The sequence below is a fragment of the Schistocerca nitens genome, chromosome 5 (genome assembly GCF_023898315.1).
Source record: "Schistocerca nitens isolate TAMUIC-IGC-003100 chromosome 5, iqSchNite1.1, whole genome shotgun sequence".
In the NCBI taxonomy this organism is placed as follows: Eukaryota; Metazoa; Arthropoda; class Insecta; order Orthoptera; family Acrididae; genus Schistocerca; species Schistocerca nitens.
In genome coordinates, this window is record NC_064618.1 from 766,423,700 (window position 1) to 766,439,675 (window position 15,976).

The window sequence follows — 15,976 nt, forward strand, 5'->3', positions numbered from 1 at the left end:
AGTGCCACTGACCAGTATACCAACATTCTGGCAATTTAAGAAAACAGAGGAGGAATGGATTGAATACCTGACTCAGTTCCAAGCACATTGTCGAGTTCATTGTGTTCAAGGTACTGTAAAGTTACAATACCTCCTTTCGACTGCAGGATCCCCAGGTTAATACAAAAACTATTCCCAACCACGTCTCCCTACAAACTTGTATATGACCAAGTAATTGCTGCATTAACTAAATACTATGGCCAGCAAGTCCAAGTAGCTGCAGATACACATCAGTTCCTTCACTTGCATAAAAATCCAGAACAGACATAATGCCAGTGGCACACAGAATTAATGGGCATTACTAAGAAGCCTAAATTTAAGTGTGGTTGTGGGAACTTTTACAGTGATTTAATGATACGTGATGTAATAACATTCAATGTCCCAGATAGTAGAATTCAGGAGCAGATCTTTAAGTACTCTAATCCATCACTTTCCCAAGTACTGCAAATCTTTGAGCAATATGATTTAGTGCCATAGCGACTGGTATGTTTGACCAGGCCCCAATTTGTCGGGTCGAGTTGCCCTTTTTCGTGACTGCCCCAAGCAGCCACAACTGCACAGACAGCCACACAGACATGTACACAAGCCTGTGAATTTAGTGAAGTCTTGCCCTAGATGTTCTGCTCACCATAAAAGACAGGATCACCCATCAAGTAACGCAACATGTTACATGTGTGGAAAAAAAAGGCCATGTCCAAGCAGTTTGCTTTCAATGGCACAAAAATGCTTCCAGGAACAACAGGCTCATGCACATACAGTTGCTGTGTTTTCAAAACCTACAAGTTCTGACAAAAGCAAGATTAAGGTTGTGCCGCCTCCTTGCCCTAGTGCTGTGCAACGACGTTCTAACAAATTATTTGTCTCACTGTGAATTGCTGGCCGTCGTGTGAACTTTCATTTAGACACAGTTGCCGCGGTAAATTTGCTTAATCATGCCATGTAAAAACAGTTGGTCTCACCACACCTTTCTAAATCTAACAAGAACCTCACTGCTTACAACAGACAGGAAATTCCAGTGCCTGGACAGTGTAGTTTGCCTGCCACTTACAAATCTCACACTAGGACAGTGAATTTTACTGTGCTGAAATCAAGAGACAGTGAGAACATATTCAATTTAGGTGCTTTTGATTTGTTTGGACTTAGCGTCACAAACAAATGTACTTTCAGTGTCTGCTTTTGAACCACAAGACAGTGTAACTAGCTTGCTTAAAGAATTTCCTGAATTATTTTCAGAACGAATGGGAAAAGCTAATAACTTTGCAGTGCATGTTACATTACACACAGTGCACAACCTAAGTTTTTCCAGGCCCGCCCTGTTCCAATTGCTTTAAGAGACAAAGTAGCCAGTGAATTGAAAGAATTGCAAGATAATGGTAATTGCTCCCATTCAAGGCAGACAATGGGCAAGCCCTCTCCTTCTGTTGCCTAAGCCTTCTGGTCACATTTGCATTTGTGTTGACTTCAAGTCTACAGTCAACCCACAGACAGTAGTTGATACTTATCCATTACCTTGTCCTGAGGAACTTATGGACAGGCTTCGCGCAGGACATAACTTTTTTAAGATAGATTTGCATGATGCCTACTTGCAAATTCCATTGGATGAAGAATCACAGAAAGAGTTTGTTGTAAATACACACTTAGGACTGTTCGAGTATTTGCATTTGCCCTTCAGTAGTGCTTCCACACCTGCCATTTTTCAAAGTTACTTGGAACAGCTGACTGCAAAAGTGCCATTTTGTTCAAACTACCTTGGTGATATTGTCATTTCAGGTCATACACCAGAGGAACACCTTGCCAATTGGCATACTCTTTTTTGAGTGTTGCCGGAAGCAGGACTCAAGTGTCGCCCCCAAAAAGTGAGACTTTTTTCAAACTGGACTACACTACTTAGCTCATGTGATAAGCAATCAGTGTGTGCACCCCTTCCAATCTCATTTGCTTGCAATCTGTGCCCTGCCTGTTCCTTGCAATGTGTCTGAACTGCAGTCAGTACTAGGCAAGATGACATAATACAATTGTTTCATACTGAACGCTGCTCAGATTGCGGCTCCATTGCATCGCCTGCGTCACAAAGATGTACCTTTTGTGTGAACTAAAGACTGTCACGATGCATTTCAGGAATTCAAAAATACTTTGCTTAGTGACAATTCTTTAGTGCATTTTGACCCTGCAAAGCCAGTAGTTATGCAAGTCGATGCTTTTTCTTACGGAACTGACGCTGTGCTTTTGCACAGAATTGGTGCACAAGAAAGAACTATTGTTATTGCCTCAAAGTTGTTAATTTAAACTCAGTGCAATTATTCTCAAATACAAAAAGAGGCTGTCGCTATTGTGTATGGTGTGACCAAATTCTATCACTATTTGTATAGTCACATGTTCTTTTTAGTGATAGATCACAAGCCTTTGCAGTCCTTGTTCCATCCATCACAGCTGGTTCCTATATGCACTGCTCAACAATTGCAACGTTGGGCTTTGTTGCTTTTGCAGTATCAGTATGAAATTGTGAACAGACCTACTGCAAAGCATGGCAATGCAGACAACCTGTCTCGCCTCTTGATTGGTCCGGACTCAGATTTTGATGCATCTGCCGCTCTCTTGCTGCCAAATCGATATGGCGGGCTCTGAATTGCTGTAATCTTTTCCCTTGAATTACAGACAAATTGCACAGGCCACAAAAGCGAACCCCGATCTGATGATTTTGTTGCATTACATTCGCACGTCTTGGCTCGCTCATTGAACAGTATTCAGAACTAAGTCATGCACCTATACCTTGCTAATCGGCATAACCTTTGAGTTCAACAGGGTGTGATTCTAGTTCAAAATGACAGTGGGCAATCAAGTGTGCTTATTCCCAAAGTGATACAAAAGGATTGTTTCAATTGCTCCACCAAGGACATTGGGGAATTGTTCGCACTAAACAGTTTGTGTGACGGCACTGTACTTGGCAGGGGATGGACACCCATACTGAACAGATGACATCACAGTGACATGCATGTGCAGAAAACCAATCCGCTCCACCACAGACATTCTCAGCTTGGCCTAAGACTCAATCCCTATGGCAACGAGTACACATAGACTTTGCAAGACCATTTTGGAACACTCGTTGGCACATAGTGGTAGACTCTTTCAGCAACTACCCATCTGCAATGCCTACGGCTTCTACATCGCGTAGCACCATTCAGTGTTGTCCTCCACATTTTGCATAGAAGGTTTGCCAGAAGTACTTGTGTCAGACAAAGGACTGCAGTTCACGTCCCGTGATTTTGAACAGTTTTGTGAACGAAATGGCATTCATCATCTAACAAGTGCTCCTTTCCACACTCAGTCCAACGCAGCAGCAGAATGCTTCATACGCACTTTTAAACAACAGATTGTGAAGCTTTGCACTTCCCACACACGGGAACAGGCACTGCAACTCTTTCTCACCTCCTATTGCTCCCACCCATGAGACGGACCATCACCAGCGGAACTTCTGCATGGCTACCACCATCAAATGCTGCTCCACTTGCTACAACCACAGCATCTGGCACCACCAATGGTCCACAAGTATCACTTTGCATTGTGTAATCTTGCTCTTTTCAGGCTTTATTGCAACTGTGGCCACTGTCAAAGAGGTGTGATCCAGGAACGCACTGGCTCTTTTATGTACTTGATTGCAGGTCTGATGGTTTGCAGCGCCACCACCAGAACCAAATTCGTGGGTGTCATCTGCCCTGTGATTCTGCTACTCTTCTTCCCCCAGATTCATGGCCTACAGAACCGCACAGCCAATTGCTGATGCCACCAGGGCATCCCAGGAGGAGCATGTGGACGATGTGGCCTCGCCCCTGCCATCCCCACTTGCCAACCCGATGGATGTGGATCCGTTGTCGCCATCGCCATCACCACCCCAGCACACGCCCTCAGGCCTTGACTTGTGCCCAGGCAGCAGTTTTCTGGAGGATGTTCCTGTTGCCTCGCAAGCCAGATGGTGGGATTTGGTCGGAGTATGCTGTCCTCCACAGTCACGGCTTCTGGCTCATCTCTACATCCAGCAACCTGCCTCTCCCCCATCGTCATCCACATCCTCTCTACATGACAATGGTGCGACATTTTGGGGGGGTGGGGAGGGCAATGCGCTGGTGTAAGCTGTCACCAGCAAAGATGAAGTGCGAAGATCAATTAGTAGGTGCTGTATCAAGTGTGCCTATCACGAGAGAGGCCAGACACATTCCCACATGCAATATCAATACGCCATCAATACCCTCTCGACAGCATGTATTTAGGTCGCCACCGCTAACTGTAGGGCCTCACTCACCCAGTCATCCAGTTTGGCGCCTGTCAATTACTCACAAGGAGGGTTAAGTTAATCACAGGCTATGATAGTGCATAGTGACCAACTTAGTGACTACAGCAGGACTATTACCGATGAGCTTGTACTACAAACATGGACTCTATTCAAGCTACATAAATGTTCCAGTTTATGTGAATAAAGAATCGTATTAATCCACCTGTGAATTTGTGTTGTAGAAAGAGGATACCGGCCAACCGTAACAACATTCCCTCCATTGCTTCCTTGTGGTACAATACTCCGCACGCGCGGAGAAGGATTATTCCAAAAGCCAGCAAATTTTCTTTCTTTTTGTTTTTGCCTATTGGTGACCTCAATCCTTTAACCCAAAAGAATATACATGCGATTTATTGGAGTTACAACTTTTATGTCGGAGGCTAAGAACTCAACTTGTGTCCAGCTCTCCAAGTTATAAAGTTGCAAACATATGAAGCTGTTGCACTTTTGAGACAATGTAGGGTAGTAGCAAGGGAGCTCTTCCTGCCCGTTAATGAAAGTCTCATACATGTTGAAACATTTCAATTCCAGCATACTCAAAAACTACAGTATCGACAAAGTTCTGTCCAGCTGCACTGACATGGTTGTAATGTAAGTTACTTCAGATGCAGAAAGTGAAAGCTATGAGAAATCGAGAAACCCGAATGTGGAAGTATCCACATACACATAACAAATATTTTTGTTTGAGGAATCTGTAGAACATTAAATTTAGAAGAAGGGCTAACTCAGCCACAAATTCTGTAAGGAATGTAACAGACATTCCATTGGCCCCTGGGGCCTTGTTTATCCTTGTTCATGCCTATTCCAATCCTGCTCCCCGCCCTCCCCCCCAGATCACTTACTTGAGGATGACCCAGGTGCAAGGCCTGTTCCATACACACACACACACACACACACACACACACACACACACACACCACCTATGACAGCCCAGTCACAGGAATTTCCTAGCCAATAAAAGGCAGGGCCACTTGTGAAAGCAGCCACGTTATAAATCATTTAGATAAAAAAAATCTACTCACCAAGCGGCGGCAGAAGACACACATAAAAGAGGGTTGTAATTAGGCAAGCTTTCGGAGCCAGTGGCTCCCTCTTCAGGTAGAAGGGTTGAACGGGAAGGAATTAGGGTGAAGGAAAAGGACTGGAGAGGTCTACGAAAAGGGGTAGATTTTGGGAAAGTAACCCAGAACCGCGGGTCAGGGGAGACTTACCACATGGGATGAGAAGGAAAGACACTGCCGCTGCTTGGTGAGTAGATTTTTTATCCATCCACTTAAATTATTATGTCAAAAATTGACTGTTTTTGTTGTTATATTAGCACATCTTATAAATCAGTTACATTGCAATTACTGGGCAGCATTCGAAGTGGGCATGACAGAACCAACCACACGAATGGCAAACTGCAAAACTGACCATCCACTGCCAGACATGATGTGCACCACAACACAAATGACTTTAATAGCTGCCTCACTACGCGTGCCATTTGGATATTCCTTTCCAATACAAATTTCTGTGAACTACTCAGGTTTGAAATTCTCTCTCCAGTACATCCTGTATCCCCTCATGATCCCTCATTTCCCTGCTCCCTTCCCCCTATCCTCTTTCTATATTTCTTATATCCTCTTTACCCCCTCAGAACTCCATTTGTTTTGTGCCCTCTGCCATTCCCTCATCTGCCTTAAACTATTCAACAGCCTCCTTGCTTCGTGCATCCTTTCCTACACATTCCACAGCCCAAGCAATTTTTCTTAATAATCAGTGTTACCATGGCCTCCGTAGTGTGCGTTTGGGTGTCTGTGTGGTTGTGTGAGTGAATGTGTATACTTTCTGGTACAAGTACAGTGAGAGCTCAAGAGCTAGTGAATACGGTTTCCTGTTACACATATCTATGCAGCACCCATCAGTCTCTGTAGGTGAGTGGTTGCTATTCCATTGTTGTATCCATCCAGGAATTTTTATTATTGTTATATCTGAAATGTTTGTACCATTAACAGCAAATCTTCATGACAGTAATGTTACGAGTAAATTAAGAAACTTCTAGCAAAGTACTATGAAAGTAATCAAGTTTGAATCATAAGAATGGTTTTTTCATCATATAGGCTACTGAAGCAATTACATGTACAGAAAAAACCCTAATGTTTATGCCATTAACTTTCCAACACATAGCATAAATAAATGGCAGAGTGGGTGCAGCACACACAAATGGCCATTCATATGTTGGACACAAAGAGAAAGTTAAGGCAAAAATGATCTGTTGATCACTATATTATATTGCCGTATGCTAGTGAGAAGCCTATTTTTTGAAGTAGCCTATTAGGTACTGCAGGAGTAAACTATATACCCAAGAGTCAATCTCTCATAGTGATCCATCATTTGTGAAAGTGAGGAAGTAGTTTTCTGGTGTAGTGAATGACAAAATCATTGAGAGTGACAATGTAACTCAATTCATATGTTAACAGTTGAAGAACTGTGAAATTCTTACAGTTGAGGAACAGGTGAAAAGTGAAAAGGAGGAGTATGGTAGGGAAATAAAAGGAGTCTGTTATACAAAAAAGAGCCCAAAGCATAACTGAATGTGGAATTATTGTATATGTACACAATAACAAAAATCCAGTAGTTGATGTTCATTTCAAACAGCAGGATGTTAGAAACAAAAATTTAACCTAGATGTGTATTTTTTCCTCACCACTGTATAATAAATTAACAAACTAGATCAAGAAATTATACACGGTGAGAAATATAAGCCAATACACTATACTGAAATAAAGAATATAAATATACATTTTAAAGTGTGCAGAGCATCTTTACAAACAGTACATTACCTAAGCCAGAAAGGCGCTGATGCTCCACAATGAAGGATGTTCCTACACAGAATCCACCAATTGTGCCTAATTGCCATTCCATGCTACACATTATCAGGTCAACATCTGCAAGCTGTAAAAGGAGAGAGATATAACTCACAGTAATGTGTGTCAACACTATAATCTATTAATGAAGATGCCTTACAAAGATTACAATGACATTTAAACAACACAAATTCTGACACACAGTAAAATTATATGAAATTATATTTTCAGTTGGCAATTTGTTGCCACAATCAATCTCTTCATTTCCTCACCATTATTTAAGCCTTTGTGTTGTTCTCACCAGTTTCTTACCTTTCAATATTTCACTTTTCATCATTCAATCATTTTTACTTATTTTGAATCATTTTTGCTGCATTTTCCAAGTTTTGTTATTCTTTCTTTTTTTGTTCTTCCTACATCCTAAATTGTTGGTTCTATTTCAACATCTAAATACCAGCATCTCCAGTACACTACCTGATCAAAAGTATTTGGACACATATTAGAGGACATTAATATCAGTTGAGTCTGCCCTTCACCCTTATGACAGTTTGAACTCTGCTAGGGACACTTTCAATTACGTGTCTTAATATTTGTAGAAGAAAAGCAGCTCATTCTTCCTCAAGAGGCAAAACCACAAAAGATAACAATGGTGGTTGCTGTGGTCTGGAGCGAAGTCGATGTTCTAACTCATCCCATTGGATTCAGGTTAGGACTCTGGGAAGGCCATTCCATTCCAGGAGTGATACTGTCCACAAATTTTTTTTTTTTTCATAAATACTGCTTTGTGACAGGGTGCACTGTCAATCTAATATAAACTCTCATCATCCCCAAACTGTCTGTCTATTTGTAGTACACAATGCTGTAAAATGTATTCATATCCTTCTGTATTTAGCATTTTTGTTTGTGTAATATGGAGACCATACCTTGGCTACAACTGCAATCTCCCCCAACTCCTAGCCGGTAACACCAAGTCCTCTGTACATCACTGCTGACGCTACACATTATGGCAGATAACATTCTCCAGGCATTCGTCAAACCCAAACCCTTCTACTGGATTGCCACAGGGTACAGCATGATTCATCACTCCAAATTACTTGTTTCCAGTCATCCACTGGCCAGTGGTGTCACTCTTTGCTTGAACTCAAATGTTGCTGCACTTAGCGCTGATTACAGAAATCTGTGGCTTATTAGGAACTACTATGCACAGTCATTGTGCGATCTGGACTACAGATAGCACTTTGGAACTCATGAGTGATTCCTTCCAATAATTTCAAGCGACTTTTTAAAATCATCCTCTGCAATGCTCATCCATTAGTACATGAGGTCAGCCCAGTCTTGGTTTAGCTGAGGTTGTTCCTTGATGTTTCCGCTTCACAGTCACATCACCAACAGTCAACTTGGGAAGCTTTAGAAGGGTAAAATGTCTCTGAAGGATTTGTTACTCACGTGATATCCAATGACCAGTCCATGTTCAAAGTTACTGAGCTCTTCTCAACGAACCACTTTGCTGTTACTGCTTATCTGATGACAACACAATGCTCCCCATCTTCTTTTATATTGGTGTGTCTGCCTCTCGTGACACCTAGTGATCAATCCTGCATTACATGGAGGTGTCCAAATACTTTTGATCATATAGTGTACATTACTTTTCCTAGTCTTTCCTTCTCTTGTCTTTCATCTGCTGATTTGCTCACTTGCTCACTGTTCCCTATGCCACTTTTGTAAACAGTACTTAAATTTTCTATTCTCATCTGTTGCATTCACAGCTAACGCAAGTCTTATCGCTTAATGTGTGACTGTCTCTTGATTTGGTTTCTGAGGTAAGTTTCTTAGGTATTTCTTAAAAATTTTCCTTTCTCTTCCTTTTATTTTATCATAACTATATCTAACTCAAGAATTTTTAACATGTTTTGCTAAGCCGAATATGTGTAGTAGTATTCTACAGCATTTCAATCTAATTTGGTACATAAATGATTTTATTATTTTTACTCTATGAAATATATTGAGAGCCAGTTTTCAGTAGCAGCAGCCTGGGCACCTACAATGGTACTTTACTGATATGTATAGTAGTTGTTCTTCAACAGTGAAGAGAGAAAGATATATATATATATATATATATATATATATATATGTAAGTCTTTCCGCTCCCGGGATTGGGATGACTCCTTACCCTCTCCCCTAAAACCCACATCCTTTCGTCTTTCCCTCTCCTTCCCTCTTTCCTGATGAGGCAACAGTTTGTTGCGAAAGCTTGAATTCAAACATACACACAAAATTCTAGCTTTCGCAACCAACGGTTGCCTCATCAGGAAAGAGGGATGGAGAGGGAAAGATGAAAGGATGTGTGTTTTAAGGGAGAGGGTAAGGAGTCATTCCAACCCCGGGAGCGGAAAGACTTACCTTAGGGGGAAAAAAGGACAGGTATACACTCGCGCACACACACACATATCCATCCACACATACAGACACAAGCAGACATATTTAAAGACAAAGAGTTTGGGCAGAGATGTCAGTCGAGGTGGACGTGTAGAGGCAAAGAAGTTGTTGAAAGACAGGTGAGGTATGAGTGGCGGCAACTTGAAATTAGAAATTAGCGGAGACTGAGGCCTGGCGGATAACGAGATGAGAGGATATACTGAAGGGCAAGTTCCCATCTCCGGAGTTCGGATAGGTTGGTGTTGGTGGGAAGTATCCAGATAACCCGGACGGTGTAACACTGTGCCAAGATGTGCTGGCTGTGCACCAAGGCATGTTTAGCCACCGGGTGATCCTCATTACCAACAAACACTGTCTGCCTGTGTCCATTCATGCGAATGGACAGTTTGTTGCTGGTCATTCCCACATAGAATGCATCACAGTGTAGGCAGGTCAGTTGGTAAATCACGTGGGTGCTTTCACACGTGGCTCTGCCTTTGATCGTGTACACCTTCCGGGTTACAGGACTGGAGTAGGTGGTGGTGGGAGGGTGCATGGGACAGGTTTTGCACCGGGGGCGGTTACAAGGATAGGAGCCAGAGGGTAGGGAAGGTGGTTTGGGGATTTCATAGGGATGAACTAACAGGTTACGAAGGTTAGGTGGACGGCGGAAAGACACTCTTGGCGGAGTGGGGAGGATTTCATGAAGGATGGATCTCATTTCAGGGTAGGATTTGAGGAAGTCGTATCCCTGCTGGAGAGCCACATTCAGAGTCTGGTCCAGTCCCGGAAAGTATCCTGTCACAAGTGGGGCACTTTTGTGGTTCTTCTGTGGGGGATTCTGGGTTTGGGGGGATGAGGAAGTGGCTCTGGTTATTTGCTTCTGTACCAGGCCGGGAGGGTAGTTGCGGGATGCGAAAGCTGTTGTCAGGTTGTTGGTGTAATGTTTCAGGGATTCCGGACTGGAGCAGATTCGTTTGCCACGAAGACCTAGGCTGTAGGGAAGGGACCGTTTGATGTGGAATGGGTGGCAGCTGTCATAATGGAGGTACTGTTGCTTGTTGGTGGGTTTGATGTGGACGGACGTGTGAAGTTGGCCATTGGACAGGTGGAGGTCAACGTCAAGGAAAGTGGCATGGGATTTGGAGTAGGACCAGGTGAATCTGATGGAGCCAAAGGAGTTGAGGTTGGAGAGGAAATTCTGGAGTTCTTCTTCACTGTGAGTCCAGATCATGAAGATGTCATCAATAAATCTGTACCAAACTTTGGGTTGGCAGACCTGGGTAACCAAGAAGGCTTCCTCTAAGCGACCCATGAATAGAATAGGTTGGCGTACGAGGGGGCCATCCTGGTACCCATGGCTGTTCCCTTTAATTGTTGGTATGTCTGGCCTTCATAAGTGAAGAAGTTGTGGGTCAGGATGAAGCTGGCTAAGGTAATGAGGAAAGAGGTTTTAGGTAGGGTGGCAGGTGATCGGCGTGAAAGGAAATGCTCCATCTCAGCGAGGCCCTGGACGTGCGGAATATTTGTGTATAAGGAAGTGGCATCAATGGTTACAAGGATGGTTTCCGGCGGTAACAGATTGGGTAAGGATTCCAGGCGTTCAAGGAAGTGGTTGGTGTCTTTGATGAAGGATGGGAGACTGCATGTAATGGGTTGAAGGTGTTGATCTACGTAGGCAGAGATTCGTTCTGTGGGGGCTTGGTAACCAGCTAAAATGGGGCGGCCGGGATGATTGGGTTTGTGGATTTTTGGAAGAAGGTAGAAGGTAGGGGTGCGGGGTGTCGGTGGGGTCAGGAGGTTGATGGAGTCAGGTGAAAGGTTTTGCAGGGGGCCTAAGGTTCTGAGGATTCCTTGAAGCTCCGCCTGGACATCGGGAATGGGGTTACCTTGGCAAACTTTGTATGTGGTGTTGTCTGAAAGCTGACGCAGTCCCTCAGCCACATACTCCCGACGATCAAGTACCACGGTCGTGGAACCCTTGTCCGCCGGAAGAATGACGATGGATCGGTCAGCCTTCAGATCACGGATAGCCTGGGCTTCAGCAGTGGTGATGTTGGGTGTAGGATTAAGGTTTTTTAAGAAGGATTGAGATGCAAGGCTGGAAGTCAGAAATTCTTGGAAGGTTTGGAGAGGGTGATTTTGAGGAAGAGGAGGTGGGTCCCGCTGTGACGGAGGACGCACCCCTACCTTCTACCTTCTTCCAAAAATCCACAAACCCAATCATCCCGGCCGCCCCATTTTAGCTGGTTACCAAGCCCCCACAGAACGAATCTCTGCCTACGTAGATCAACACCTTCAACCCATTACATGCAGTCTCCCATCCTTCATCAAAGACACCAACCACTTCCTTGAACGCCTGGAATCCTTACCCAATCTGTTACCGCCGGAAACCATCCTTGTAACCATTAATGCCACTTCCTTATACACAAATATTCCGCACGTCCAGGGCCTCGCTGAGATGGAGCATTTCCTTTCACGCCGATCACCTGCCACCCTACCTAAAACCTCTTTCCTCATTACCTTAGCCAGCTTCATCCTGACCCACAACTTCTTCACTTTTGAAGGCCAGACATACCAACAATTAAAGGGAACAGCCATGGGTACCAGGATGGCCCACTCGTACGCCAACCTATTCATGGGTCGCTTAGAGGAAGCCTTCTTGGTTACCCAGGTCTGCCAACCCAAAGTTTGGTACAGATTTATTGATGACATCTTCATGATCTGGACTCACAGTGAAGAAGAACTCCAGAATTTCCTCTCCAACCTCAACTCCTTTGGCTCCATCAGATTCACCTGGTCCTACTCCAAATCCCTGCCACTTTCCTTGACGTTGACCTCCACCTGTCCAATGGCCAACTTCACACGTCCGTCCACATCAAACCCACCAACAAGCAACAGTACCTCCATTATGACAGCTGCCACCCATTCCACATCAAACGGTCCCTTCCCTACAGCCTAGGTCTTCGTGGCAAACGAATCTGCTCCAGTCCGGAATCCCTGAAACATTACACCAACAACCTGACAACAGCTTTCGCATCCCGCAACTACCCTCCCGGCCTGGTACAGAAGCAAATAACCAGAGCCACTTCCTCATCCCCCCAAACCCAGAATCCCCCACAGAAGAACCACAAAAGTGCCCCACTTGTGACAGGATACTTTCCGGGACTGGACCAGACTCTGAATGTGGCTCTCCAGCAGGGATACGACTTCCTCAAATCCTACCCTGAAATGAGATCCATCCTTCATGAAATCCTCCCCACTCCGCCAAGAGTGTCTTTCCGCCGTCCACCTAACCTTCGTAACCTGTTAGTTCATCCCTATGAAATCCCCAAACCACCTTCCCTACCCTCTGGCTCCTATCCTTGTAACCGCCCCCGGTGCAAAACCTGTCCCATGCACCCTCCCACCACCACCTACTCCAGTCCTGTAACCCGGAAGGTGTACACGATCAAAGGCAGAGCCACGTGTGAAAGCACCCACGTGATTTACCAACTGACCTGCCTACACTGTGACGCATTCTATGTGGGAATGACCAGCAACAAACTGTCCATTCGCATGAATGGACACAGGCAGACAGTGTTTGTTGGTAATGAGGATCACCCGGTGGCTAAACATGCCTTGGTGCACAGCCAGCACATCTTGGCACAGTGTTACACCGTCCGGGTTATCTGGATACTTCCCACCAACACCAACCTATCCGAACTCCGGAGATGGGAACTTGCCCTTCAGTATATCCTCTTATCTCGTTATCCGCCAGGCCTCAATCTCCGCTAATTTCTAATTTCAAGTTGCCGCCACTCATACCTCACCTGTCTTTCAACAACTTCTTTGCCTCTACACGTCCACCTCGACTGACATCTCTGCCCAAACTCTTTGTCTTTAAATATGTCTGCTTGTGTCTGTATGTGTGGATGGATATGTGTGTGTGTGCGCAAGTGTATACCTGTCCTTTTTTCCCCCTAAGGTAAGTCTTTCCGCTCCCGGGGTTGGAATGACTCCTTACCCTCTCCCGTAAAACCCACATCCTTTCATCTTTCCCTCTCCTTCCCTCTTTCCTGATGAGGCAACCGTTGGTTGCGAAAGCTAGAATTTTGTGTGTATGTTTGTGTTTGTTTGTGTGTCTATCGACCTGCCAGTGCTTTCGTTCGGTATATATATAAAATTCTAACTTTCGCAACCAACGGTTGCTTCGTCAGGAAAGAGGGAAGGAGAGGGAAGAGGGAAAGATGAAAGGATGTGGGTTTTAAGGGAGAGGGTAAGGAGTCATTCCAATCCCGGGTGCGGAAAGACTTACCTTGGGGGCAAAAAAGGACAGGTATACACTCGCACACACACACATATCCATCCGCACATACACAGACACAAGCAGACATTTGTAAAGCCTTTACATTACCATATTATTGTTCAGTTTAATGCTTTTCTGATGTATCAGTGTTAGTCTACTTACTAAATTGTTCACATTTTCAGCCTAAGGATGGATTTTCTATTGATTTCTAAATGATGGACAGCATATAACAACTTGCAACTTTATCAAAAACTTTCTGCGGACTAGTAGCATTACCATGTGTGTTGAAGAAAGTACTGGTATATAAAAGCAGGAGTCGCTCACAGTTAAAAAACCTGAGCTGGAGCCACGCCAAAAGATAGATTAAAATATATTTTCCAATAATGTATTACAGAATTCAGATCATTTGGAAAAACAGCTAGTAGCTAAAGCAACACCTTGACATGAAATCAGCTATGTGTGACAGGGGTTTGGAGCTTTGGGTTCTACACGATAAGGCTCATATGAGCCCCTACAAGGCTTAACAGTCATAGCCTAAGGTATTCTACCAACCTTGATATGCTTTTCATGTTCTGCTACGTACAAAGAAGGGGAATCAATAGGACTCCTGAACTTCCATCTCGAATCTCAGTCTCTATATCGCTCTGTTAAGATATGTTGCTTTATTAATCAATGTTTAATACTCATGTTTTGATGGTGTTGCTTCTTGCAATGGAAATTATATCCACTGTAGTGAAGATGTCAAGTTTTTAATTGTCTCATAGGAGTGCACTAGAATCCGTGGATATACAGGATGACCATAATTAAAGCTCCAGTTTCAAAGAGGCTGTAAAAAGAGAACCACTGCTTGGAATGAGGTGTATTTGATGAGTGCATTATTGATGCTGGGCAAAACAACATGGAACAAAACCATCTAAAGAAATTTTTAGCAATAGATGGTGCTGTAAGAGACTTAATGCAAATGGGGTCGACTTCAAATGACACATAGATCACAATAGGCCTACCATCTATACTGTTCAATGTGCACTACCACACAAGTCTGGCAGTCAACAGTTGTGCACTATTAGATAGGTAAGCCAATCCACCATGGCAAGGTCATACCACATTAGATGGGAAAAATTAGTTTTTAATTGACCTGAGGCCAAAAAGCGCATAAAAAAAGAACAAAACAAAATGACACTTGTTTCTAACTGTGCTGGGGCCAAAAACTGCATAAACAGCGAAATGATGTTGGTTTGTAATTGTTGTGAAATGGTGCAAGACATATTCAATATGTTGTCCACCATTTTCTGCACAAGTTGAAATTGAGAAATAACATGTTTCACAATAGATGAGTGGGACTCATGGGGTCACATTCAGAATGCATCACGGGATGCATGCCTTCAGTTCAGCTATGTTTATAACTGGAGCACTGAACAAAACCTCTTTCCGATAACCCCACAGCCAAAAATCACATGGATTCGATCAGGTGATCTGGATGGCCTGGTTGTGGAGAAATGATAACTGATAATTCTAGTATTTCTGAAATACCTCTGCAGCAGCTGCGTCATTCACTGTGCAAAGTGCAGAGGTGCGCCATCTTGCATAAAAATGACCCTACCAACACATCCTCCATCCTGTTGAAGAGTTAAAATGATGATGGTGCGCAAAACACTCTCATGGTGTTTACCAGTGATGGCACAGGTAACAGGACCTGCAGGACTCATCTCCTTGAAAAAATAAGGCCCTATGATAAAACAATGCCATCAACCTGCACACTATACAGTCACATTTGCAGAATTATGTGCGTGGAGATTTTCCATTGCCCATATGCTGCAGTTCTGCATATTGACATGTCCTCAGAGATGGAAATGGGCTTCGTCTGTCCACAGAATGTTCCATGGCCATTCCTTGTCCACTTCTGTGTGAGAAGAAATTCCAGAGCGAACATTTGTCTTGCCGGTAGGTCAGCAGGAAGCAACTCCTGAAAATAGGTGACTTTGTATCGATAGCAATGGCATTGAGTGTCCAAGGAACTGGTAACGGATGGCTTACTATAGCCTTTGTACGTACTAGTGACCC

The 15,976-nt window shown here is 43.8% G+C and overlaps 1 protein-coding gene across 1 annotated transcript in view; it reads right to left on the reverse strand.

Annotated features, from left to right (window-relative positions):
* Positions 1-15,976, reverse strand: part of LOC126260940 (serine palmitoyltransferase 1) — a 122,536-nt gene that overhangs the window by 19,444 nt on the left and 87,116 nt on the right. The window contains exon 8 of the mRNA XM_049958446.1: positions 7,189-7,300. Within this exon, the coding sequence (XP_049814403.1) occupies positions 7,189-7,300 (112 nt within the window). The remainder of the gene's footprint in view (positions 1-7,188; positions 7,301-15,976) is intronic.